At 52.9% G+C, this 26,070-nt stretch overlaps 13 protein-coding genes across 13 annotated transcripts; 6 read left to right on the top strand and 7 right to left on the bottom strand.

Moving 5' to 3' along the window:
* Positions 1-374: 374 nt before the first annotated feature.
* Positions 375-1,311, bottom strand: J4E90_003901 (uncharacterized protein; the record flags this gene model as incomplete). Its single annotated transcript, XM_051433468.1, has 2 exons — positions 375-1,207; positions 1,260-1,311. 2 exons carry the CDS (start codon positions 1,309-1,311, stop codon positions 375-377), a joined length of 885 nt encoding a protein of 294 aa, XP_051293366.1.
* A 1,850-nt stretch (positions 1,312-3,161) lies between these two features.
* Positions 3,162-4,399, bottom strand: J4E90_003900 (uncharacterized protein; the record flags this gene model as incomplete). Its single annotated transcript, XM_051433467.1, has 3 exons — positions 3,162-3,493; positions 3,558-3,893; positions 3,946-4,399. 3 exons carry the CDS (start codon positions 4,397-4,399, stop codon positions 3,162-3,164), a joined length of 1,122 nt encoding a protein of 373 aa, XP_051293365.1.
* A 404-nt stretch (positions 4,400-4,803) lies between these two features.
* J4E90_003899 (uncharacterized protein) lies at positions 4,804-5,820 on the bottom strand (the record flags this gene model as incomplete). Its single annotated transcript, XM_051433466.1, has 3 exons — positions 4,804-5,544; positions 5,596-5,718; positions 5,767-5,820. 3 exons carry the CDS (start codon positions 5,818-5,820, stop codon positions 4,804-4,806), a joined length of 918 nt encoding a protein of 305 aa, XP_051293364.1.
* A 1,275-nt stretch (positions 5,821-7,095) lies between these two features.
* On the top strand, positions 7,096-8,327 carry J4E90_003898 (uncharacterized protein; the record flags this gene model as incomplete). Its single annotated transcript, XM_051433465.1, has 3 exons — positions 7,096-7,309; positions 7,367-7,507; positions 7,555-8,327. The coding sequence occupies 3 exons, from the start codon at positions 7,096-7,098 to the stop codon at positions 8,325-8,327; spliced, it is 1,128 nt and encodes a 375-aa protein (XP_051293363.1).
* Positions 8,328-8,576: 249 nt separating this feature from the next.
* On the bottom strand, positions 8,577-9,672 carry J4E90_003897 (uncharacterized protein; the record flags this gene model as incomplete). The annotated part of the gene is made up of 2 exons (XM_051433464.1): positions 8,577-9,601; positions 9,666-9,672. 2 exons carry the CDS (start codon positions 9,670-9,672, stop codon positions 8,577-8,579), a joined length of 1,032 nt encoding a protein of 343 aa, XP_051293362.1.
* A 154-nt stretch (positions 9,673-9,826) lies between these two features.
* J4E90_003896 (uncharacterized protein) lies at positions 9,827-11,073 on the top strand (the record flags this gene model as incomplete). The annotated part of the gene is made up of 3 exons (XM_051433463.1): positions 9,827-10,115; positions 10,162-10,262; positions 10,312-11,073. The coding sequence occupies 3 exons, from the start codon at positions 9,827-9,829 to the stop codon at positions 11,071-11,073; spliced, it is 1,152 nt and encodes a 383-aa protein (XP_051293361.1).
* Positions 11,074-11,515: 442 nt separating this feature from the next.
* J4E90_003895 (uncharacterized protein) lies at positions 11,516-13,163 on the top strand (the record flags this gene model as incomplete). The annotated part of the gene is made up of 2 exons (XM_051433462.1): positions 11,516-11,724; positions 11,774-13,163. The coding sequence occupies 2 exons, from the start codon at positions 11,516-11,518 to the stop codon at positions 13,161-13,163; spliced, it is 1,599 nt and encodes a 532-aa protein (XP_051293360.1).
* A 431-nt stretch (positions 13,164-13,594) lies between these two features.
* Positions 13,595-14,119, top strand: J4E90_003894 (uncharacterized protein; the record flags this gene model as incomplete). Its single annotated transcript, XM_051433461.1, has 2 exons — positions 13,595-13,860; positions 14,032-14,119. 2 exons carry the CDS (start codon positions 13,595-13,597, stop codon positions 14,117-14,119), a joined length of 354 nt encoding a protein of 117 aa, XP_051293359.1.
* A 1,090-nt stretch (positions 14,120-15,209) lies between these two features.
* On the top strand, positions 15,210-16,635 carry J4E90_003893 (uncharacterized protein; the record flags this gene model as incomplete). The annotated part of the gene is made up of 3 exons (XM_051433460.1): positions 15,210-15,587; positions 16,145-16,159; positions 16,216-16,635. 3 exons carry the CDS (start codon positions 15,210-15,212, stop codon positions 16,633-16,635), a joined length of 813 nt encoding a protein of 270 aa, XP_051293358.1.
* A 213-nt stretch (positions 16,636-16,848) lies between these two features.
* CEL1_2 (Esterase/lipase/thioesterase) lies at positions 16,849-18,273 on the bottom strand (the record flags this gene model as incomplete). The annotated part of the gene is made up of 2 exons (XM_051433459.1): positions 16,849-17,921; positions 17,976-18,273. 2 exons carry the CDS (start codon positions 18,271-18,273, stop codon positions 16,849-16,851), a joined length of 1,371 nt encoding a protein of 456 aa, XP_051293357.1.
* Positions 18,274-20,595: 2,322 nt separating this feature from the next.
* Positions 20,596-21,990, bottom strand: J4E90_003891 (uncharacterized protein; the record flags this gene model as incomplete). The annotated part of the gene is made up of 1 exon (XM_051433458.1): positions 20,596-21,990. The coding sequence occupies one exon, from the start codon at positions 21,988-21,990 to the stop codon at positions 20,596-20,598; it is 1,395 nt and encodes a 464-aa protein (XP_051293356.1).
* An 861-nt stretch (positions 21,991-22,851) lies between these two features.
* On the bottom strand, positions 22,852-23,867 carry J4E90_003890 (uncharacterized protein; the record flags this gene model as incomplete). Its single annotated transcript, XM_051433457.1, has 2 exons — positions 22,852-23,790; positions 23,838-23,867. The coding sequence occupies 2 exons, from the start codon at positions 23,865-23,867 to the stop codon at positions 22,852-22,854; spliced, it is 969 nt and encodes a 322-aa protein (XP_051293355.1).
* Positions 23,868-24,708: 841 nt separating this feature from the next.
* Positions 24,709-25,745, top strand: J4E90_003889 (uncharacterized protein; the record flags this gene model as incomplete). Its single annotated transcript, XM_051433456.1, has 2 exons — positions 24,709-24,779; positions 24,959-25,745. 2 exons carry the CDS (start codon positions 24,709-24,711, stop codon positions 25,743-25,745), a joined length of 858 nt encoding a protein of 285 aa, XP_051293354.1.
* Between the last annotated feature and the right edge of the window lie 325 nt (positions 25,746-26,070).

The following is a 26,070-nucleotide window of genomic DNA, read 5'->3' as shown; positions in this document are numbered from 1 at the left end:
GTATTTCACGAGTATCCTACTGTCGAGATTCATGTGTCTCAGACACAACCAGCCTTTCGTACTACCTGTCGAACTTGAAGCGAACACTAGACATGGCCCATGTACGACTCTTACGATGATGATCCCATTTAACACGCACCGCCAGCGCCCCAGCTCCCTTCAAATCGGTTGAGAGATGGATAAGGAACATGCCATTTCATCCAGGTCTTTCGAACAGCATGGCACGCGAGTAACCACCAGATAATTTAAGCGGAACAGAAAGTGATACCCCACGAACATGAACAGACATTCAACGCCAATACACCCGTGCTAATTTCACTGCGCCGATCTTACCATGACTCTTCAAGCAAAACTGTAAACCTGGAATGGCTTACTCACACGAATCTCTTGAGCACCATGAACAATAACGCGGCCACTACTCCGTAAATGCAAGTATCGATCCAAGCCAGGTCCGGACTATGTTGGGCGACCTGTTGGAGCGGAGGTGCGGGTCTCGTTCTTGTAGGTCTAGCCGTAGATACAGCAGGAGTGGGTCGCGTTTGGGTTGTGACTGGTACTGTAGCAGTAGGTACTGATGGCGCGGCAGGCGACGCGACTTCAGCAGGACTCTCTACTGCCCTTTGCTTGCCCTTGTCCACCGGCTTGTCGTCCTGGCCTTCCTTACCCAGCTCGTCGCGATAGGCAAGTCTCAGCTCTTCGGGGACTTGATCGTCTTTCCTCTTGCCTTCTTTCTCCTCAACCTCCTTGACGAGCTCCTCACGCTCTTGCATGATGTCAGCATTGCTCTTGGCACAGCCGGCACATTTCCACGCGCCGCTGTCCTTTGCCATGCGCTCGCGTGCCTCCCTGCTGCATTCGATGCCGCCGAGCTGGCCCTTCGCATCCGTGTCCATGAAGCTCCGTATCGCGACGAGGGCTGTGCGCACGCCCCAAGCCGGTTGCCATGTTTCTTCATGATGGCCCGATATGCTTAGGCAGATCTCGCGGTTGACTTCGAAGCGGCCAGTGGGTGTGAGGAAGCGGAAAGATGGCGGGCGGAGAGGATACGTCGATGGGAGGACTATGCGACCGTGGTAGATGCCGCCGGCGTAGGGTGATGGCTCGGGCGGGCCGCGGATTGTGAAGTGCCATTCGAAGAGGTTGGTTTCTAGAGGTTCGGCGTGGTAGTCCGAGGAGGGCGATACCGACAGTTCCGACGCTTCCTTTACTGCGACACATGTCAGCTACTTGTCACTAGTCACAGCCCAATGCTCGCGTACATATGCGCTTGATAGTCGGGTTCTTTGTGTTGAACTGCCCGCGGGTGGACATGGTCGCGGTGGATATGAGCTAGCGAGACTGTTGAAATGAGAGGTTGTGAGTATGACTAGAGGTGAGAGCAGGTTTTAATGTATGTGTGTTAGCTGCTGTGCGGCGTAAGCGTTGGAGCGCAATCACTCGGAATGCAACGTAGACAACCGTGAAGCGCCGAGGCTGCGTCATTGGCAAGTACCGCCGACTGCTCGTAATCGATAGCCCCAGCCCCAGCTCCAGCCCCAGCTCCAGCCCCACTTAGCGCGTCGCGTCGGACACTTCGCAGAACCGTCGAAGCTGCTGTAGCCTGCACCCAGAACTGCAGGGGCGATGCGATAGCAATCCATCTGTACGGAATTTGACTCGGGACATTACGTGCTCCTACCACTCATACTCATCTCGCCATGTCTTACCATCCCCACGACCTGTTGATTGCGAAGTACTTCCCGGATGAAGACCTTTCCTCCATAGACTACGACTCGGTCCAGTATGCAGCTTTGTACGTCGGTGCGCTTGATGAGGAACGTATGGGCCGAGAACCTCCTCGCATCCCATGGCCACTGCCCCCTCAGCGCCCGGAGGAACATCTTGAAGCCAGTGTGGAGCAATGGCGGAGCCAGACGCTTCGGGCTGTCGACGCGCGCATAGCTGTCTTTACATCTCGTTCTGTCCCGCAGCACACAGTAGCAACGAAAGCTATAGCGACAAAGCCTACGGTAACAAAGGACCTTGAAGCTTCAGCACCAATAAGTCCACTCACTCCTACCCACCGCCTCCTCCTCATACCCGAGCTCTTGGAACTTATTCTCCGGCAAGCGACGGCTCAGGTTCAACATACCGCATGGGACGTCAATCGTCTTTGGCGGTGTACAATCGAACATATCCTTTCGACTCAGTACCGCTCTCACTTTCCATGTCCTCCAGTTGAACATGGCGAACCTATCGATATGGCCATATGTCCGTCGTGGATGCAACCGTCGGAAGATGAGATTGCTATTGTCGAGAATCAGACCACGGATGATTCGCAAAGAGCTCAACACGAGCATGCGCTAGTCTGCTACCCAGCCAGAATTACTCAAGCCAACTCGCTATCCGAAGACGCTTACCTGACCATCCGAAGATCTTACCAACGGTTTGGTTGGATGGGAGCGTCTACGCCTGTGGCCAAAGTTCCGCTATGGCTAGACCTCAGCCAGTTCAAGATGAATCCTCACATCATGGAACTGTTTGGTAACCGCATGGAGCTAAAGCTCGGACGATGTAAAATCGCCTTGGAGGCAGGTACTAACCAGCCTTGCCTACTTCGAGGATCGCTACCAGGCGGCCGCTTCGCAGAACTCATAGCTGACATGTTCCTGACGGAGCCTGCCTGCAAGACACTTGGCGTATACATGCCTCATTTGCATAACAATCGTTTGCGTTCATTTTTTAGAGTAACCCAGGAAGATGGTATCCGTGTGGGACATTTCCTAGGCACACTTCAGCGGCATGCTGACAAGCTTCTCTCTACATGGCAAAGACAGGCTGAGATCATTCGCCAGAAGATTCAAAATACACACTGGGCATTACTAAGCACTGAGAAGCAGCGGCTTAGCCCGTGGATACATCACGCCTCGCCGACTGTCATCGTGTTTTTCGAACCGACTGGTGGATGTACTAAGACTGTGGCTCAACGGGCTTACCATTATAGTGGCGATAGTCTTGATACATGGAGGGATGAATGGTTCAGCATTGTTACAGATGACTAACTTGAGCTGAACTGATCGTTCTGGAAGTTCATCGAGCTTACCATCACTGAACACGCATTTAAGTACGGCCCAGGGAGGAGGGCAACTAGCAGGCACTAAAACCTTCACTGCAACATTCCCTCAAGAAATACCCTTCTGCAACCTCTTATACATCTCCTCCTCAGCGATCAAATCAGTCTTGAACTGCTTCGTCTGCTCGGCAACGCGCATGAGATGTTCCCTCTTCAGCTTCCCACCATTCTCCTTATCCACCAAAGCAATCCCCATAGCTGTCGACACCACATTTCTGATCTGTCGGCCATTGAATCCGAGTTTGCGACTGTCTTTCTCGACCCATCGCATAAGGTCATCGAAATTATGAACGAGTTTCTTACCTTGGAGTTGCACGAGGAAGGATTCAAAAATGGCGATTTGTTGCGTTTGCATGAGTTCTTCGTATTTGATCGCAATGTCTAGGGCAAGTGTATCAGCAAGAGGAAAAACGTTGAATCAGCAGGTGCTGGTCAAAAGACTTACGAATGCGACTCTGGACAGCGATGTCAAAAGATCTCATGCGGTTGGTGGTGAGGATCAGTATGCCGTCATAATACTCTAGCACGCGCAAGAGTACCGAGACCATGGCATTACGCCTCAGATCGTTTTCGCCGCGACCGCGCGCTTCGAGGAAAACATCCGCTTCATCGAAGAGGAGTACGGCCTCCCATTTCCCTGCAAGGTCGAATATTCTTTGCAGATTTGCTTCGACTTTGTCGCCTTCAATCCCGATGTCAGATACTCCAACGGAAAGCAGAGGCTTGCCGGCCATGAGAGCTACACTCTCTGCGGTTAAAGTTTTTCCGACGCCGGGATGGCCTATATTTGATTAGTGGCCGTGGAATACTATCGCGCGAATGGTTTCTCCTACCGTAGAGCATGATGACGAGACCCTTACCCTTGTTCGGAGCAAAGTCTTGCAAGCTCTTGGATTCGCCCTTGGCGTCGACGTCCTTCCCGTATTCATGTGCTTGCACGGACCATCTAACCAAGTCTTTAGAGTCCGGGTCGAGCTGCAACTTGTCGCAGAAGACACTTGCATCGGCGTCGTTGGGAGGGTTGAGTTTTTCTACCAGGAGCTGCGCCCACTTCTTCTGCTTCAGCGCGTATCCGAGGACTCTTGGAGGACAATGCATGAGTTGGTCTGGCGACATGGGTTTTCCAGAGGGGTGTCGATCCCAGTGAGTCTTGTACATGTCTCTGTATATCTCGTTGGCGCGTTTTTCGGGTGATAGGTTCTCCAGTTGGCCACGGAACTGGGAAAGATCTCCAAGAACTGGAGTGTTTGGAGCTGTATATTCGAAGAAAGAGGTGAAATCGACCATCGTGGTGCCCTCAATCTAGAACCAAGTTAATCAAAAATGCAACCCAACCAAGTTAGAAACACGCAATGACTTACCTTCTTCTTTTGCACGTATCGAGCCTCGCTGACCCGTCCATCGCCGGTGTCGGTAGAAGATGTAGTATCATCATCGTGTCGAAGGCGCCTGCCCTCATCATCGTTCCCAACAAAGCTACGTCCTGTGTGAAAGTGCGCATCACCGGAGTACGTAAACATTTGTTTGCCTTTGCCCGGATCACAGAGCTTGACAAACCTCTCCCCCCGAGCGACAAGTCGTTCCTTGAGGCGAGCGATTGCGTCATCCGATGAAATGTCTTGTTCATCTGGGCTAGTGTAATATTTGAGCGGATAGAACGGTAACTCAGCGATGCTCTTCCGATTGGAACCCTAGTGGCGAATCTTCATCTCGAACGGTACCCTGGTAAACTCTGTGCCAGTCCAGTCGAAGCTGAAGCATGTCAGATCGAAGGTGTGATCTTCTCGTAGAATGAAAGAATCGCACGAATCGACGGTAAAGATCTGAGGCTCACCCAGGCAGGGGTGTGAGACGATCAGGGTACCTGGAGGGAATAGCGTCCACAGAGCTGCGTGCGAGATGCTCCTCTCATTATCGAAGAAGTTTCTTTCTTTGAAGTACTGGTCGAGAGGTAGGATACCTGAAGATGTGGAGATGATCCGCATAAGCTCGCTCAGGTCGATACGGGCTTGCTTTTCCTCGGGCGTCTCGCTCTCCACAAACTTCTTCGCTTCATCTTCGGCTTCTGCCCACGTCCAGACCAGATTTTCAAAAGGAGAGCTGATGCTTTTGACTAATTCGTCTCCTCCGAGCTTTGACGTTATTTTGCCAATCAGCCTCTGCAATGGCTCGGCTTCGATCTGGGCCACTGATAGGACTGTTTCGACAATGTTATAACGAGGCCGAAACATGGTGGACTTGCGAAAGGTAAATGCTCTGCGACTTTCAGGTTTGGGTCCAATCTCCTTCTTCTCGTTACTTTTCGTGATCTCGTCATCTTTGTAGTCGCCAGTGTCAGGATCCCACTTGTTCACAATGATGACGTATCGGGGTTCCTCTTCCTCCTCGGCATCGTTCTTCTCAACAGGTGCCTCGGATTTGCCGTCATTTTTCTGCGCCGCAGTCAGCGAATAGACTCAAAAGCATGGGGTTTAAAGGCATACCTGTGACGCACGATCATCGTCGTTAGTTATCGAAAGCCGTTCTTCAAGCAAGGCTATCTTCTTCAGAAGTAGCTTGATGTACTGGTCCTGGACCTGAGTTGTTTCCAGGGTCTTCGCCGTGTCCTAGGTATCCATTAGAACCTGCAGACGCACGAGCGCAGCATGTCATACAAGGCCTTCGTCTGCCCCAACGGTAGCGTCGTCCACCACAGGCTGCTGCGACATTTCGTGAATGGGAAGGAAAGAGTTGCGATCGGGCTCTCACGTAGTGCGGACAAGATCGTAGCGATGGCCCTTTTGTGTATCTTTGGCGAACGCCAGCCACGCGCCTGCCTACATGATGCGACACCTTCCGTCGGCAACCGCGAGGCCCCCTAAAGGTATTGACCGGAAGTGGTCACGACATTGGGGGCCATGATTGGTAATTCGAGATTATCCAACAAGATGACAGGGTTGTGTACAATCCGACGGGACTCGAAAGGGTGGGCTGTATTGTCAATCACTGGGCACAAGTGCCTCGTCGATTGGTCTAACGGAGCGTTACTGATCTTTCGGCGTTGATTTTCCAGGGTTTGTTTGAGGGGTTGGCGCGGGGTTGTCGCTGCAATCATCTCACATGTGTCAGCCTATACACGAGATACCTTGGAAGGCGCCACGCACAAGGCTGAGTGCGACAAAGCGCAAAACCTGAACCCTGATTCGTACACCCCCAGCCTCCATATATGCATCGCGTATTGAAATTCTAAAGCTGGTCGCAACCCTGCATTGTTGGATTATGTGGATAGGTAACCTGCGTTGTAACCTATGCAAGTTTCAGCTGTGCGGTAGTAGCAATGGGAAGGAGCCATGCATACCCTGCTCGGTCGCTTCCTTGCAGTGAATTCCCCCGAAAGCCGGCGCATCTCTGTTGTAAACTCAAAGATGGACATCAGGCAAGATGAAACGCAACGAAGACCGGTGTCGCAATGGTTCCCGAATGCAGAGTGGATGTGCGTACCCTGAGGGAAAGTCTGTGGATGTTATGAGTTCGACTGACTGCAATAGGAAACATTTGCCCTTATCGCATTTCGTTGCGGAACACAACAGTTACCTGAGTAGCAAACTCAAGCGGACAGGGCTCGGAGTCAAAGCAGAGCTGAGAAGCATTCTCAATTCCGTGCCGGAGAAATATGATGCCCCCTTGACAGATCCGAAGAAAGAGATTGATCTGCTGCAGTCGCTAAATGCTATGCCACTCGATGTGTTGTCCAACTACGTCCACAAACACGCTGAAGACCTTGGGGCAGCGCATACTACCCTGGACCAGAGACGATCTGACGGTGTCCGAAAAGCCTGGTCAAAGACGGAGAGGTTCGTCATGCAGTTCGATAGGTTTCTAAATGCCTACTCTGGAATCCTAGACATTGTCAAAACAGCCGACGCTCAATACGGCGGGATAGCGGGCTCAACACTCGCGTTGCTTTTCTCGGTAGGGCCCAACCACGAAAGCCGTATCGGAGTATGGCTAACCCGCGCAAGACTGTGAAGCTGAAGATCAAGAACGAAGAAGCCATTGTGTCCGCAATGGAACAGATATCTGATCGTCTTCCAGACCTGGAGGTATACCGGAAGATCTACCCTGAGCCAAAACTAGGCTTGATGCTTGTTGATGCCTACAAGGACATCATCATGCTTGCGCGAGCAGCGACAACTTACTTTCTTGGGTCGACTTGGGGTACATAGCGCCATTGTAGCATCAAGAGTTGAGTTCCTTCCACTGACGACTGAACAGGACGCCAAGTGATCAATTTTGGAAACCCACTTGGTTTTGAGGTCCTTGAACAAAACATGAGGGACAACTTCCGGCGTATCCGGATAAGATGCGACGTCCTCCTAGCCCAACGCGTGGATGAACTTGCGAACGAGCTCAAAGGTACGTATGAAATCGATGATGCATGTCGATATACTAAGATTCAACAGATAGTTACGAGCGTGAAGACAGAACCAGGGTCGTTTCGTTACGCGATGCGCTGAACATTGGGAGTTATCGAACCGAGGATGCCGTGCTCTCGCTGAAGCAGTATCGCAAGGCGCTAGCATCCAGCTTCGATGACGACAGACACCGCTCAAAGCTATGCAAATCGGATTTGATGGCGGAAAGAAAGGCGCGCGCCTGGCAAGAAAGTTCGTCCTGTCTCCTCATGCTCTCGGGCTGCAATGAAGAAGGTGTCGGTGAAGTGGCACTGTCCTGGCTATCTCCAGTGGCTGTGGATATCGTGCTTGACCGGCTATTTCAACCCCGACCAGTTGCCTTTGAGATCTGCACCAGATCAAGCACCTTGCAGAATGTACTAGCGCGGTTGATCTTCCAGCTATTAGAAAAGAATCCGGCAGTGGTCCGAAAAGGCCAGGACTGGTACGACATCCAGTCGCATATTGCCTGGGACGGTGATCCAGAGGAAAAGACCGAGCATCTCTCGGAAGCCTTACTCAAGATCATCGATCTTCAGACAGAGGAGGTGCACGTCGTTATAGACAGACCTGAGCTCAGCGAAGATGATTCCGTGAGAGACTTCGCTTCGGGCATGCTCCATTTGATCGAGCGAACGAGAAATGTTCTGAAAGTACTGATCGTCCATCGAGCTGAACTCTGGAACTGGGAGGAGAACAAGCGCAGTGTCATCAGGAAAGGTATGAGGGAGGAGATCTGCCAAGCGCTTCGCATCGACCAATGCCGGTTGGAGAGCGATTAGAGTCGGTGACATAGAAGACGCGGCGGTTGTGTAGGAGCGGCGAGATTGGCATCTGTGTGCAGGAGCGATTGCGGGTCCTTTCCACGTGTTAATTGAGCTGAAGCACGTGCATCACATTTTGGAGACCAACCTCAGTTGATTTGAAAACTTGGGATCGGTAGTGGAAGGCGTTCGCCATCTAAAGCTCGATTGATCAACTGGTATATTTATCTTGCAATCCCATACAGCCGTGAACATACATCATCGTGCCTATTTTTTCTTGCCGGACGCCTCGGTCGCACTCAATTCTCTGATGAAGACCTTGGTCACGCCGTCAGGGACGTCGTCGACGCCGTCCTCGAAACCTGGACTCACTCCAATGGCTACGTATTTGCCGTCGTTGGAGAAGTCGATGGTCTGGACGCTAGCAGGGAACTTCTGGTACTGTCTTATCCTCCTCTTTGCTACTGCGTCCCAAAGAGCGACTATACCGTCGCCACCACCTGTCGCGAAAGTGCCGTGGACGGGGTGGTATGCGAGGGCGTGAACTGGGTAGACGATGTCCTGGCCATCAACATTTTGTCGGTGGCACTTGAACGCGTACTTGCGCGACTGCGACTCTTCAGATGGGTCGAACCACTCGACTGCTACACGCCCCTCAATGCTCGAGCTGGAGTATCCTGCATCGTTTGGCATGCAAGACACGGCGCGTGTCATATACTTCATAGAGCTCTCCCGCTGCTGCCACGGCTCCACTCCCACTTCCTCACCGCCGCCTGTCTTGGCAGCTTCTGCCAGCTTGTCCAGCTCGTAGATGTTGACTGCGCGGCTGGCCATGGCGACAACTAGTTTGGTGGGCGAGGCGGAGAGGGAGAAGGGCTTGGACGGCAGGCGGATGGCAGAGAAGTCGCCGGGTTGCGACAGGTCGTGGAGGTGCAGTGTCGAGTCCCATGATGAAGAGATCAGGAGGTTGTGCGGGGCGGAGTAGAGGACATTGCGAACACCCTGGGAGTGTGTAGACATGATGGTCTGCGCGCCCGTCTCGAGGTCGATTCTCCGTACCTCCCAGTCGAGCCCGCATGAAAAGGCCTCGTTGTCGTCGCGCCCAAAGCAGACGTCTAGCACGGGCGCGCGGTGTTCGAATTTCTGGAGCAGCTTGCCGCCGGGCTCAGCATGCGTGTCGTAGAGGTAGACATGGCGGTCCCAGGAGGAGACGAGCAGGCGTGTTGGGTTGTTGGTCGCGAACTTGACCGACGAGATGGGCTCCGTCGGGTTTTGCGCAAGCTCGAATTGGCCTGGCTGGGTTAGTCCGAGTCTCTGTAGCTATAGAGTTGCTGTAGCGAGTTATAAGCAGCTTACTTGACATGTTGGCGAAATGTGTTGCTGCGCGTGGTGGAAGCTGCGCGCTGGAGTGAAGCTCTCGAGGGCGCGGGAGTCCGCAAGCCAAACATTTGGGATCTGCGCTAACGCCCCTCCAAAAGTTCCCCAGCAACTCCCTCGTCACGCTTACACCAACCACGATGCCCTTTGCACAGCTCGTCATAGGCCCGCCGGGCTCGGGCAAGTCGACGTACTGCGATGGCATGCAGCAGTTCATGGGCGCCATCGAGCGCAAGTGCGCTGTCGTCAACCTCGACCCCGCCAACGATCACACCTCGTACCAGCCCGCGGTAGACGTCCGAGACCTGGTCACGATAGACGAGATCATGGAGCAGGAGACTCTGGGCCCGAACGGAGGAATTCTATTCGCGCTCGAAGAATTGGAACACAACTTCGACTGGCTAGAAGAGAGCCTGAAGGAACTAGGAGGTTTGCGACAACACTGCACATTTCTGGAGTCTACTAACAGGCTTAGATGACTACATTCTCTTCGACTGCCCCGGCCAGGTCGAGCTCTTCACACACCACGGCTCGCTGCGCAACATCTTCTTCCGCCTACAAAAACTTGGGTATCGAGTATTCGCCCACCGCCCGTGGCTTGCAACTGGAGGCTAACATGCGCCAGCTCGTCGTTGTACACCTGACCGACTCTATCATACTCTCGCGACCGTCGCTTTACGTTTCCTCCCTCCTGCTCGCCCTGCGCAGCATGCTGCAGATGGACCTGCCTCACCTGAACGTTCTCACCAAGATCGATAACCTCCGCAACTATCCCAATCTACCCTTCAATCTCGACTACTACACCGAAGTCCAAGATCTCCAGTACCTACTGCCGCACCTCAACCGCGAACAGACGTCCGGCATTCCGGGCCCCACCACAGCCGGCGCAAACGAGGACGTGGATCCGGACGATGACGAGCCGACCTCCAAGTTCTCCGCGCTGAACAAGGCTATCGTAGAACTCGTCGAGGACTTTGCGCTGGTAGGGTTCGAGACACTGGCGGTTGAGGATAAGAAGAGCATGATGACGCTACTGCGGGCCATCGATCGGGCAGGTGGCTTCGCGATGGGTGGAATAGAGGGCGCAAACGACACAGTGTGGCAAATGGCTATGCGCGAGAACGGGGCAACCATGGATGCTCGGGATGTGCAGGAGAGGTGGCTGGACAGGCGCGACGAGCTTGACGAAGAAGAGAGGAAGGCATGGGAGGACGAGACCAAAGAGATGCGCGACCCACCACCACAGAACCCTCCCCAAGCAACGCCTGCCGCGAAATCACCTACAAAGCCAAAGGATCAAGATAGTGACGACGACATGGGCGATCTTGAAGAGATGCGACAGTTCATGGAGAAGAAGGACTCGGGCATCAATGTAGTTAGGAAGTGAAGTAAGGATGCACTGGACCTGTAGGCAGCGCAACAACGGCACGCCTGTTCAGCGTGCTCTCTGACGCTATAGTAGCGATGTCAGCTTTTTGTGAGCTTTCACGATGAGGACTGTATGGCTACAGATCCTATCTAGATAGAGTGACGATCTAAGCGTCATGGCGATTTGCAAGCTTGTAGGGATCTTGCAAGGTTGGGAATGGGAGCACCGCTTGAAGTACAGGGAATGGCTTGAGCCGAGGAGTTGCGCGCAACCACCGTGAAGGAAGGCCAGGCACTTAGTCCAAGTTTGGATCTTGAAACAACGCGTCGCGTGAGCAAACATGCACGCGCCCGCACGGCTCGATAGTCGACTATTGTATAGAATCTGGCCCTGCACTAGACCCTAATCGATACCGTCTAATGTCATCGTATTGCTCCCTTGGCTGTTTTTGACTGCGCACATGCTTAAACGCAAGCCCTCGCGCGACCTGGTCCCCAGCGGCGGCCCCCACGTCTCCATCTTTAGCAGCGACCCCACGCTTAGTCGTCATAAGCGGAAGCGCTCGCTCTTCCGTTCCCAGCACAACAGGGCGCAGTGGGTACCCGAGCCAGAGCGCGACATGAGTGAACTGCTAGAATTCGTCCTGCAACATGAAGATGCCTTCAAGAAGTAAGACCACCCACATGTCGGCGACACCCTGCATTGCTGACTAGCACAGCCAGCATCGCCTTGCATCGCTCTATGCAGACTTTCGGCAGCAGCTCGAGATAAACCCCGAAGGCTACCATGCCAACATCGCCGCGTGGACAAAAGCTCTCGTCGATGCTTCACGGGCGGGCGTCATCCCCAGGCAAGGCACCACCCACGATCTCCTGAACATACGAGCTGCCGACGAGCTCGCGCGAGCCCTACAACACCCGCAATATGGCAAGCCTACGTGTCTACCGGCCGTCTTCCATGAAGCAGTGCAAAAGAAGGAAATGGTACCTTTGAAGGACTTCATGTCGTCAAAAGAGAGCATATACAAGACATCGTGGATACCCTCGCCATGGCAGGTGCTTCAATGGAGCTTGCGGCAGGTTGGGGTACTGGGGCAGGTACGGGCACCGGCCAAGATGGAGGTGGGGAACTTCGTCGTCGTCAAGAATGTCGAAGTTGCAGCGGACGAGATACTCAAGAAGATGAAGGAGCACGTATCTACGGCTGATCGGGTACTATCGAAGACAGACTTCTTGAAGCGTTTCGCGACTATACTAAATCCGACTGCACCACTCACGACGAACGACCTCGATATTCTCCTCGTCTTCCTCGCCCGAGACAAGCAAGCAATATCTCACAACGATCAGACAATCAAGTTCAAGCCAGAACATGAGGCTGCCCCCCTGCCTGTCACAGAAGATGATGTCGCTATTGCCAATCTTCGCGACACACTAGCGAATATCAATGCGCATATACCCCCATTGATGGAGAAGATTGCTTTGGCCGATGCAGCTGCACGGGAAGCTGTGGTTGCAAAGCAGATGGTCCGCGCCAAAGCTGCACTGCGCTCCAAGAAGCTTGCCGAAAACGCTCTCGCTCAACGTTCCGATGTCGCCCTCCAGCTCGAGCAAGTCTACACCGATCTACAACAAGCCGCTGATCAGGTCGAGATCGTAGAGGCCATGCAGGCTGGTGCAGCGGCCCTCAAAGGTCTCAACGAGAAGGTTGGCGGTGCAGAAGGCGTTCAGGGTGTCGTCGATGCCGTCAACGAACAGATGGCGACCACGGAAGAAATCACGAATATCATCAATGAGACCGACCAGCCGCTGGATGAGGGCGAGATTGACGACGAGTTCGAAGCACTTGAGAAGGCGGATCGCGAGAAGCGCGAGAAGGAAGAGGCCGAGAGGACCGCTGCAAGGCTCGCAGAGCTTGAGGCAGTGGAGAAGAAGCGCAGGGAGAAGGAAGTTGCAGACGAGGAACAACGGCAAAAGGACGCTGTTGACGCGGGCAGAACGGAGAACCAGGTCGATGAGGCATCTCAGAGCATGGCAAGGATGTCTTTCCATCAGCCGGATGATGAGATGGAAGATCCCGAGGGGGAGAAGCGCACACCTGCTTATGCCTAGGCATACTTTGATTATTCTGCGTTCAAATGGTTTATCTGCATAGCACTGGCGTTACGGGCTCTTATACCACAGATCAGTTACCTAGGTACTGATGGTACACTACATAGTCATCATTTTGAGAGAAATGTTACACTTCTACATTACAGTAACTCTGTAGTCTCCCTATGAAACATGCTCTGTTAGTTGCAATTTAATTTTTAACAACAAGCCCTGTGAGGAGCCCTGGAGCAGTTCGATGTCTCATTGCTCCTTCGCTCCGGCGCCACTAGCCGCCGCCACGCCAAGCAATCGCAGGGAACGCGGAACCTCACCTTGACGACGACACAACCAGCACCTATTAGCCCCCATCACAACCCGCTGCCCCTACGCCGGGACCTATCACACCACTCTACGTCTACCTCAGCCCTCGATCCGCTCGCCTGCAGAGCACCATGAACTCCGTCCGCGCCGCGACCAGCGCCTCGCGCACCGCCCTCACCGCTTCGGCTCGCACAGCAGCTCCCCGCCGAGCCTTCTCACAGTCACAAACGAAGCGCTCAGGTCACGGACCCAGCTACGATCCTCCATCCGGATGGCTCTTTGGCGTCAAGCCCGGCGAGCAGTATGAGAAGGAGGGGTGGGAGAACGCCATGTACTGGGGCTTTGGAGGAGCTTGTGCGTTTGGCGTTGTGGCTTACGCTTTCAAGCCGGATACTAGGTATGTGCAAATTTCGTGTTGGAGGGAGATGAGTGGGGATCGTGCGGGGTGGGTGAAGAGGTGGAATAGGAGGGAGGGGTTATGAATGGGCGATGGAAACAGCTCCCAAAGAAGCGGCAGAAAGAGTGCAGCGGCAATGCATTGGTCGCGCAGAGACTAACACCCCACCAGCATCCAAACCTGGGCCCTAGAAGAGGCGCGACGAAGACTCGAAGCCGAGGGTATCCTCGCAGACCCAGACACCGTCAAGAAGGAGTAAAACGACACCTTCAGCAAGTCAGCAAAGACCCTAGACATGGGGTGGAAGTCTTACAGCAACACCACGGAAACTGTATATATGCTAGTGGGGACGAGGATGCGACACCTTTTTCTTTTGTGAGCTTGGATCTGGATGGGCTAGACGCTCGATAGACTATGCAATGATGGCTGAGTAGCCGAGGGTAGGCAATTGTATTTTTTTGTTATGGAATCTGGTGAACGGCATGTCCACGGGTATGTGGTGTGATGCTGACGATCCTGCGCAACCTTTGGCTATGTGCAGGTGGTAGACGATGTTTGTCGATATTTCAGAGGCTGCTGAGGCCCGCGTACATGAAGCATTTTCACTTCGGCCAATACGTGAGGCTGTTCTTTCAAGACACAATCTTCCTTAGGGATTGAGAAATGCCCTGGGGCACTCCTTCCTTCCCCCAGGCCAACACTAGCTGCTTCGGGTTAGTTATCGCTGTGCCGCAGCTCACAGGAGGGCACGTCACAATCTTCGCACCTACAGCCTTAGAAGCCATCACTACCGTCCTCCATTACGCCAGACTCAATACTCTGATCTTTCCCGCCAGAATGCCGCAAAGCCAAAGTACACTGTTACGCCTACCTATAGAACTCTGGCTTCAGATTTACTCATACCTGCTGCCTAACGACGTCCACCTACGCCTCCGTAATGGCACGCTCCTTGCATCGGCCTGTATTCAAGGCGGTGCCCCTTTCCGCGGCGATGTATCTAGTTACGACATTGAATACACCGACGAGACTTGGCAAGTTCATGTGCCCACGTCTGTGTACGCCCGTCGTCTACAGTCAACCTGGGGTCTTCACTGGTCGTGCGAGGAACACACCTCGTTGTCACACTTCTTGTTGACTGAATGTACGGACATTCCCAATCTTCTGAACATTTTCCCGGGCGTGTAAGTACATTGGAAGGCTTGGTGTCAAGCGCTTACGCCATTAGTCGTAATGAAGTGTACGATTTCCTTGCTCGTACTTCGACTATCCATGTCTCCGACCTGGACCTCATCGATTACTGGGCAAGAGCTTCGGAGGTAACTATGTCAGTCTCTTCCGAACTCGCGAAGATGCCAGTATTGAATGTCAGTCGTCTGAGTATCACGCTCAAGCTTCCGTTAGCTTTCTTCCAGTCAGTGGAGGGACTCTCAGGCAACTATCCTACATCCTCAGAAATAGGTCCAGCAACGCAGCCAGCACGTCTTTGGCAAGATTTGGGCTCCATTCTCAGTCGTTTCGAAGCTCTCAAGAAGCTGGACTTGTGGCTCGATCATAATGAGCCGCAATTTTGGGTAGTGGTCAACGAGCGCTCGACCCTTGACCCTCTTCTCATACAACTAAGTAGTCATCCCAATCTCGACGTCACCGTCATGCTACCCATGCTTCACCCGAAATTTGAACAGAGCGAGCGACATTACACCGAAGACAGCATCTCGGGGAACATTCGTGTGAGCAGGGTGTTGAGGTCGAAAAAGCATGCTGTTATTGGTGCTCAAGGATGTATCGAAATTGTTGCATGCAACGACTTTCCATTGTTCTCCGAGACATATCAGGCGAGAGGGATGGGTTTGTCTGCGTTAGTCGGACGGGAGCGGGAACAATGGGAACAAGGGCGCGATGTGGAGGATCAATACAGAAAGCTTACAAGAGGTCGGTACTCAAATTGGTATCCCTAGACTGTAGAGTAACTAGTCATCTTTCATCGACTCGTGGCTTCTATCATTACACATCACAGTTCTGACTGCATCATTTTCTACTGGTGTGAGCTGCAAAAGTGCGCGGAAATTTAGCGATGCCCTCACTTTCACCGCTCATGTGAGCGTTCACCTCTTCGTTATCTTATTCGGCTCAATCACATTTCATCAACAACACTATCTGGTGAGGCTCAGTCCACCAATCTCTTCTTGTCACTGAATGATACCGCCGAAATCCTCAATCAGTCATCAACAACATGGCACTCAAACGCGAAGAGGCAATGCACGATTCGCGCGACGAAAGTGCGTAGAACCGCTTTATACCTGTACGTACCGAGTATCCATACGCGTATGAATTTGTCATGCTAATTTAGGAACGTAGGATCTTGCCAGTCTGAATGCCTTCGCTCAGGGCTACGAGCGGCTTCAACACGATAACGACCACCTCCGAGACGAGCTTGCTGAGCGCACCCGTACTCATGAACAAGCTATCACCCAACTTCGACATGCAGCGGAGCATCAGGTTGTCGGCCATGCTGCTACACTCAAGGCGACAAACGAGGAGATGCACATACTGCGACGAGAGAAAGAGAGCCTGAAAGAAAGCATCGAAAATATGGAGTTTCAGATCACCCCAGTCAACGACGAGGTTACTAGGCTGAGAGCAGAGAATGCGAGGCTTCGGCGTTGGGTGCATAACAGCACCCTCGAGGTCAAACGCTTACATGACAAGATCAAAGATTGCAACAAGAGCTTTGAGGGCTACAAAAAGCGAGTGAAGGCTTTGGTGAACGAAGATTAATAAGTCATAGAGCTGCACACACGAATCTCATAGTGGGCACGTTCAATATAACGAATGCAGTCAATTTGTCTCTATATGCACACTTCTAGATCCACCACAAGTATATACAATTGCGAAGCCAAACGAGAGGACAGCCGGAGGGAATCCACAAACTCTTACAGTACCAAGCTCCAGTTCCTTTCCAGCATCGTATCCAACAACCCCATCGAGCGCTTATGCGGGCTGGGCGAAGGTAGAACCAATGGGTCCGAACTTGATGTTGGAGAAGACGACAGTGGCGCCGGGCGAGTTAGCCTCAACATCCTCAGGCTTGCCAGAGTCGGTAGCGCAGGTACCACGGGCAGCACCAAGCTTGTCAGGGCTAGCATCGGTAGGGTAGGTAGAGTCGAGCCAGAGCATGTTGACCGCATGGTCGTCCCAGAGGGACATGACGAGAACGTGTCCGCGAGCAAGCGAAGCACCCATTCCGTTGAGGCCACCGAGGGTCTTGAAGGAATTTGTGTCACCGAAAGTGGTCTTCTGCGCTTCACAGAAGGACTCGGTGATGGAGTTACCAGAGACGCCCTCGATAGCGGAGTCGGAGTTCTTGAAGACCTTTCCGCCCTGGATGTAGAAGCGCTTGATGTCAGAGAGGCTGGAGCCGGAGCCGATGAACTGGGTGACGACGGTCATCTTCTTGGTAGTGTCGAGAGTCATGCCGGGGCCGTAGAAGTCCTTGACACCCATGCGGTAGCTGTTGAAGTCGCAACCGTCCTTGTCGCATAGTCCGCCGTAGCGGTTGTCGCCGTCACCGCAGCTGACTTCGTCAGTGCACTCCTGGAGACCAGTGCCCTTGCAAGGATGGGGAGTGTAGGCAGTGGAGATGGAGTTGGCCTCCCAGATGTCCATCTCGGGGCAGCAGGCACCGATCTTGCCGGAGCCGGCGTTGGGGTCGGCGTCGGACGGGTTCCAGCCCTCAACGTTGGCTACACCGTTGATGAACTTGATGTCGTGGGGGCATTGCGAGTCGCAGTATCCGGTTCCATACTTGGCACCGGCCTTGTTGTTGCCCTTGTTGATGCCACCGTCGGCGGCCATCTCGACGAAGTAGAGAGCACCGTTCAGACCGCAGGGTAGCTTGGAGACATCGACATCGAAGGTGAACTCCTTGCCGATGAGGTTGAACATCTGGTACTTGGTGTCGCTCTCCATGAGGTAGGTGCGAGAACCAATGTTTGCAGCGTAAGAACCCTTGGTGACGAACTGGAGGCTCAAAGAGTTGCTGCTGGTCTTGATACCGTAGGTGCCTAAGATCGTTAGCTAAGGGCTCCACATGTTGTGTCGTGGACATGTTAACGTACCAGAGTAGTCAGCACCGTCGATAGCGCAGTTCTTGGTGCAAGTGCTGCCGTCAGGGCAAGCGGTCGTGTTCCAAGAGTTGCCGTCGTAGCAGTTGGTGTATCCACTGGTGACATGAGACCAGCGCCAGTTGGCATCAAGCGTAATGGAACCCTGCTTGGTGGTGCAGCTGTTTCCACCGGTACCAGTGCAAGTCTGCCATGTCAACTTGGGGTGTGTCTCTGCTGTCGATGTGCCAGCCTGCTGAGCGCGGGCGGCTCCGAAGAGCGAGAGCGAGGTGAGGGCGAGTGTCCTGTACATTTTGGCTTCTTGAGTGAAGATATGTTGTTGGATGTCGAAAGTATTGGAGCGATGGGCTGACCTTCTTATACAACATTCTTGAGCTCATGGCTACTAATCAAAGTACTCTGCAGAAGTACCCATATGACTGTTGATTATTGCAAGGTGCAGGAGATCTACACCCTTGACGTCCCTCCATGCTGTTCTCACCAATGTTGTGGAAGGAACGGAACATCGGGAGCGCAAAAGGACGCTAGGAGTGCCAGAGTAATGAACTATAGATGAGGCATGCCCTGTTGCGCCGCATCGTGGGGTAGTCTGGGGTATTGCGGAGATCTGTGCGCCACCACGCCCGGGATCTTTGCCTTAAAGAGATAGTGTAGGGAGTGACGAATGGAGAAGCATATGGAGACGTACTATCAACCGTCGGCTTCACTGGTGGCCAAGTCTTAGCCTTCCTTCTCATTCGACAGTGATGGGTCAGCTTCGTATGTGAGAAGGCAAAGCTGTGGATCAGCACTCGTAGCTGTGTTCTTGATATTTGCATACAGTATTGTGGCTGGGTCACGAGTGACAGCATGTGCACACACCACCCAGGAGAATACATCATGCTGGCCTTCACAGTAAAAAGATATGCAACGATGTATACTCCAATGTGTGTTGTACCTTGGGTACAGCTCAGGACCATATCGCGTTGTTTTGTGCAATTCCACCCGATGAGGTCAAAACCCGGTAGGAATAGATTGCTTTTTCCATGATCCATGGGCATATACGAGAGACTTTTCTAGAAAGATTTTCCGGACTGGGGGGCACACTTAATCTGTAGCAGAGGTCATGAGGCTCAGATCTTTTCCTGGGTAACGGTTTGGGCGTGAAATCCAATAAGAAGAAAGAAGACTGAGATATGTACTTCACTAGAAGCGGCACAAGGATACCGTCAGGTAAGTTGCATTGTGCCCCTCCTTCTGTTGCTCGAGTCTCATTGTTGTAGTAACCAACCATGCCTGGCGCTGCTTGACATGCCGGTGTACGAATGGTATCGACTGAGGCTGTTCAGCCAGTATGTTTCCCCGTGTTGAAATGTATGAGAAGCATTGAGGCAGTTTCATCAGGTGTCCTTTCGTGGTGGAATGCAGGTACCGAGTTGAAGCGCCGAAACCCTGTAAGCAAAACGAAGCTTCCGGAGCAGACGGGACGAGACCCTCGTCCACAATTGGCTATGAATTTCAGAGCTTAATCAAGTAGCCCTGAGCCTTAGCAGAGTGGCATCGACCGGATTTCTCGGTCGAACTGCTGGTGCAGAATAGATTGAGGTCCAGGGGTGCCCGCTCGCCAAGACCGGAACATCCCAAGGTTCGCCATGAATTTGTCCGCCTGCTAGGTCGTTGGCAAGCAAAGCTTGTGACAGAAGACCATCAACGCGTCGTTTGAATCGTGGGTTATGGCAAGTCTCCAAGTAGCGTTGCACCGCAAAGACGCAGATGCTGTCTCCCAGGATGGTTTGTTGTGCATGAGGTCCGAGGTTCAGCCTAAACTTCCAGCAACGTGCAATATAAGCTCCGGCCACTCGATATGAACTCTGCACCAATATTCGACGATCACAGGTCCATGGGGTTGTAATCCAGGTGGGCGGCCAGTTTTCCAGGGCTTAGCGAATCAGGTGCGCTGTCATATACTGTGACCGGGTATAATACATTGAGCCGCAATCATCGTGACAGCGTGACCTCACAACACGGCTCAGGGGCACCAAACGCGCAGTTCAGTGGACAAACTTGGCTGGTACCGAGTCTGCATCACTCTGCTTGAAACCGAGAGTGAGATACGTAGCTCCGGAAGCATAGATTGGTCACATACCTGGGTACACTTCAGAGTCTTTAGGAAGTTCAAAGACTTGGGCAATTCGTATTTTGTCACCTATGTAACGTATTCCGACATGTATCGCAAGTGAGAAGCATCTATCTAGTAAGTAGGGAGATAGGTTGCGATGGTGTTTGGAGTTTGGACACCCCCCAAAGTCGGCAGGAAGGGTCCAAAGGTCTAGACCTCAAGAAGGCTAGCGTATCCCCCCGCACCTCGAGACATCGAAGTCTAGGTACCTAGGTACCTGATGCTAGGTAATCACTTTGAACTATTCTCCGTCTTTACAAGCCTCTTTCCGTTCAGTTTTACTTCTAGTCAAGATTCTTCCATAGTGTAGGCATATCGCCTAGTATGTGGTATATTGCCCAACTCCGAAATGTCTATATCTAAACCCACGCTTTGTACTCAGTACCATCCTTGCAATGAATAGCGGCTGCAGGTACTCAAAGAATGCTAAATAAGCTAAGAAACCCGAAAGAACGTCTAGAAAAGTCCATGCCCATGACGAGCATCTAACCGAATCAACTCTTCAGCAACATCTCTGGCAACATCTCGTGTGTCTTCAGCGTACTTCCGAGCCACTGCTTCGTTCTCTTCTCTCGTCCGCCAATATCTCGGTCTTGCACTGGACCGTCTGATCTCATCTTGGCCTTCTTCCGAAGTATTCCTCCTCATGAAGGACCGATAGATGCGCGACTTGGGTGCGCTGCTAGCCGCCACAACCCCAGGGTGAGTGGCTTCTTTCGCCCCATCTTCCACATCCGCAGCCTCGAATGCACGTCTGACACTTCCCGCAGGTCGGCTGGTAAGTCTCACGAGACAAGTGTTGGCCCCACTACCCTCAGCACAGCTTCCTACGCCATGCGCTCTCCACCCCGTCTCGAACGGCGTCCTTCCCGTACCCAGATCCCGCCAGCTCTGCACCACCAACCTGACCTGTCCGCCTGTAGTATGCGAGAAGTCTTGGCTGGTAACGCTCCAATCGGTCGCACAAGTGGAGCAGTTCTGCGTGAACTGGTACTTCCAACCTCGGCGAATGACGTTGTCGATGGCGGCCATGATGCCTGTGTGGCCGTTTAGCGTATCGCGGTGGCCGGTGACAATGTGTGGGAGGAGAGGCCAAAGCGACTTCAACAGATTGCGATTACGCGTCGTAAAGGCGGGTAGGACAATGGCATAAGAACTGTGCAACAACAATCGGCCGTTGACTATCCTGGCGAATACAGTGAGTTTAGTGGGAACGGGTGTCCTGGAGATGCGCGCCATGTCTTTCTTCTCATGGGTAAACGCAGATAGGGGAATGCCGTGTTCGTCTCCCCGTGACGCGCGGTTGATGGCAAGTCGAACGTGGTGAAAGCGTAGTTTATAACCGTCTCCAGCGTCCAAGTAGCTGTTGTAGTCGGCGCAATCTCTTCTCTTTCTTGAATATTGCTGGTTCTTTGGCCCGTCTTCCGCGGCCCAAGCGTGGAATTTGTCACACCAGCCGCAGAACCAATGACCTGGAAAGGCGCGCTCTACTACCGCCTCGATAATCTTTCTCTTCTCAAAACGATTCTTGCTTCCTTTGACATGGCGAGACAGGACTTCAGTGCCGAGAGCGTAGTAGATGTAGCGTCCGGATAGACAGAAGGCCGCGGCGGAGGCAGTGTCGAGATAGGTGTTGACTTGCTGGATGAGCTCGAGTGGGAGAGTAAGTACCGGAGCTTTCGGTGACGGTGGTGAGGGTTTGATTGTAGCCAGGGAGTCTGTAATCTCGTACTCTTCAAAGGTAGAATCTATGCTCGTTCGAGAGCTTGCGGTATCGGAGGCCGAGTCGATGGTCGAAGGACGTGATGAGTGTGAGGAGCCGAAGCTCATAGATCGACGGAAGATGTTCATGCTTGCGTCTTGATCTATCTCTTCACTACCCGTGTGGTCGTTATGAGGCTACGGAGTTTTGAGGCTGAGACCAATATATGAGTACCACAAAGGGGCAACAGACGCTATAAGTCAACACTGCCAGCGTATAACTTTAATGACGAGGACTAGTCAACAACACATCAAGAAAGGTACCGACATAGCCGTTGCAAGCTCGACGCCGTCTCGCGCGCGGCCACTGCATCCCCTTATCAATGCGCCTGGCCTCCGGCCACCAATGCACGACATGTCATCCAGCCGCGGTTTCTAACGGGGCCTGACAGTGGCACGCAACGCACATGGCACCTCGAGTCCAGGCACATGCCTACCACTTTGCCGTTGTCAGGGTCCAGCAGACGTGTCCGGCGGTGTAGGTGAGACAGCCGTCATTCACCTGATGTGCTTGGCCTAACCGAGGTGGGGCTAGTTGCAACGTGTGTGGTGGGGTGACCCGGTGGACGCTGCTAAGCGCCCTGACTGCGCCGCCACTCTTGCCCTACAATCTTGGAACGCGTAAGATTTGGTGCCAGATGAGTCAGAGCGTAGGAGCACGTCGGGCGAGAGAATGTCATTGGTGTTCCTCCTTGTGGTGAAGAGATTAATTTGCGAATAGAAAACGCTATGCTACGCGGAAAATAGTGGTAGATCTGACGAGCTTCGCTATCGTGCGATTCTGCCCGTCTGATGTACGCCAAAATGATAGATGTATATGGTACACGTGCGCTTCTAGTTCGAGAATGCGCAACCCTAGGTCATGTCATTACAACTTCTGGCTCTGTCATAAATCATCCCCTCCCCTCGTCCACAAAGCCTGGTAGGCCAGGAACGCGCCTCAGACTCGGTCTACTTGGGCAGCTCCGGATTTAGCTTAAGCTGGGGGACTGGCGGGCCAGTTCCAGCTCTCCGCCTCCGCTCGCGCTCGTTGAAACCAACAGGCTGGTCTAGTTGTGCGGTCTTCTTGAATTTGCCACCCAAACTGCGCATCCAGTCCTCGCCCTCGCCGGCATCAGCACCAAGCCAGTACTTGGGCGCACCGCTGAGCATGACGCGTCCTAGTTGCCCCTTCCAGCCGCTTCCCTCTTCTTTGCCTTCTGCGAAAGGGTTTTCAGCGAGATCGTTTGCGGACGTCTGCATGTTGTTCGAGTTGTACCATGCGGCGGAGGAGGCGTTTGCGGCGATGTGTTGGCGGAGGCACTGGCGCGCGAAAGCCAGCATGATGAAGACGAAGTAGACGCGAAGAGCCCAGAAGCCAGAGATGAGCGAGATGCTCATGATGCTTCCGCTTTGGAAGACGGCGTTGCCCAACCCCGCGCCAGCATCTCCGCCTTGTCCGACTGCTACGGCGTTCTGACCAGATTTCAGGCCGTCGGTGGGCTCCGCGATAATATCGACCTGTGTGACGTTGTGCTTGGGGCTGGTGAAACCCGCGTTGTCCTTCATGCCCGGCGATAGTCCGGCATTCTCGTCTGGGTGCGCGGCGAGCGTGTAGAACCACGCGATGCCGAAGAAGGCTGTATATAACGCGTTGATGACCGAGTCGAGCGCATACAGGTGCGCCAGCAATACCGACTCGAAGGGACTTTGTAACCGGATGTGCTTGTACAGGAATGTGGTAGCGAGGAGTGCGACGGTCGAGTAGAGGTACATGGACAGCTGGAAGCCATCGATCTTCGCGCCGGTAAGAAGCGCAAGGAGGCCGTAGACTCCCGACGCCTTGTTTATGACTTGGAGGTAAGTAATGATCTCGGCCCCCGTCCGAAGAGACATCTTCTGGAGGAACGTCTGCGCGCGGGTCAGTCCTGTCCATTTTAAGGTTTAGATTCACTTACCGTGGGACGTGGGATATCGAGGATGTTCATCGTGGCTATTATAGGGAGATGACGATTGGAGTGAAAGAGTTTGGGTGACGATGTTCGTTGTTGCAAGGCGCAAGCACTGCGGAAGGCCCGGGAGATTTAGCGCCCCTTTCAATACATGCGAGTCGTGGTCGTGCAATCCCTCCATCCATGGATATACTTTGTACCATGATTCGCGCAGACCTCATTCACACTGGATTCATTATATTTGCGCTAGAATGCCATATCTCCTTTAGGTTTCATCGTTGCTGGTGTTGCGCCTACTAATTCGAGTCTCGCCGAGTCTTGCGCCAGCTATGACGCATCCGCGACAACATCACGCGGCGCGCCTTCCACGCTTACTATCCCAGCCCCATGTACATATTTCGCCCTCGTCACCAAGTTCCAATCTTCAGCCAGCTAACTTATATGCCGGCCATGAACCACTCTATTTGGATTCTCCTATAAACGTCTTTGGCACCTTCACGACCATAACTTCCCTGGCTGTCCTCCGAACAGACAGGTTGACGGAGTAGCCGATAGTTACAGTTTGTGTCGTAGTTTCTCAAAAACTAAGGTGTTTGTTAAAGCGTAATCCAGGTAGAAGTATACATTCTCTTAGAAACGATCCATTTACCGAGTCTTAAGAGTGTGCATGCAGCAAAGGCAACACAAGTTCTAGGTCCCCCTTGTATAGGTAGTCTATAATGACGTAGCTTGACATTCAGCCCTCACTTCTCTCAGCGCGTACATGTCGCACCATATTGCATTCTATTCAACGTGTATATTCGGAATCGAAATTCTTCCACCCTCGCACCTAACACCCTTCTTCGTGTTTAGATATATTACGTTGATTAGTCCCAACATGGCAGACTACCAACCTCCAGCGCCAGCGCTACAGGAGCAGGATCTCAAGGGCAAAGTTGCCATTGTCACGTAAGGCTTCACTTTCTTCAACGATGCCGCCAATACCACTTCGAGGGGATCAAATTACTTGACACTTTTCTTTCTTTCATGATGATCCCATGACACACGCATTCTATCGGCTTCCCATGTCAGCATGCACTCCACCAAAACCCAACTACTTGTAGCACACCGATCTAACAACTCCCAAGCGGAGCATCAAAAGGCATAGGCCGCGCTATATCCCTCTCCCTCGCAACCCGCGGCTGTTCCATCTTAGGAACCTATTCATCCCCTCAATCCGCCCATATCTTCGACACACTCTCCAGCACAGTCCGCAACCTCTACGCTGCCACCGAAAGCAAAGCTCCAACTATGCGAGGCGTAGCCGCAGATATAACATCTCTCTCCTCTGTCGACACTCTCCTCACAGCCCTAGCAACCCACTTCCCGGATCAGAAACTCAGCATCCTAGTCTTGAACGCCTCACATAATACGCGACCTAGACTGGGCAGCGCAAGCGAAGATGATATCAATAATTCTTTGACGGGAAATTTGCACTGGCCGATCGTGCTCATGGAAAAACTCGTTCAACAAAGTCTCTTCACGACGCATAGCCGCGTCGTAGTCATCTCGTCCGACCGCGTGCGGGACCCATCTCCCGGATCCGGGTTATTCAACGCGACCCGTACAGCCATGGAGTCGCTTGTACGCTCGTGGGCCATCGAGTTGCCACACAGCTTTCCTGGCACAACGGTAAATGCCGTGTCGGTGGGGCTGACAGATACACCTGGACTGCGCGCCTTTCCAGCCGAAGCCGTGCAGGCGTTAAATGAACAGAAGGTGCCGAAGGTCAAGGTTATTGAGGGAGGAAGAATGGGCCAGGCGGAGGATGTGGCGGATGTCGTGGGGTTTCTGGTTAGTGAGAAGAGTAGGTGGGTTACTGGGAGTGTGATTGCGGCGAATGGAGGAGCTGAGTGGGTTGGTGGGAGTTCGTAGATGATTGTAGATAGGAGGAGTTTCCTTTGCTGTTCTGTACTTCATGGTATGTGTGGGAATATTTGTTGTAACTCAAGGGGAAAATGGGTAATAGTTCATACTCTGCATTTGAAGTACAAATGATACGAGTCGGCCTTCTTCGTGCTGTCGGTCGCCCGTCCAACAAAACGGGCCTCAAATCGTTGGGAATAACACAGGTCTAACTCCTTGATGTTTCGTCGTAAGTCTGCAAGCCGGGCTGTATCATGCCCTTGGCTGCTATATTACAACAGACATCGGTATGTAGGAGAATATATACAACTCTACCCCAAATGTACAATCCTTG

This window comes from Alternaria incomplexa, assembly GCF_024043165.1.
Source record: "Alternaria incomplexa strain BMP 0042 chromosome Unknown scaffold_4, whole genome shotgun sequence".
NCBI classification, from domain to species: Eukaryota; Fungi; Ascomycota; class Dothideomycetes; order Pleosporales; family Pleosporaceae; genus Alternaria; species Alternaria incomplexa.
This window is presented reverse-complemented; position numbering and strand designations above follow the sequence as displayed.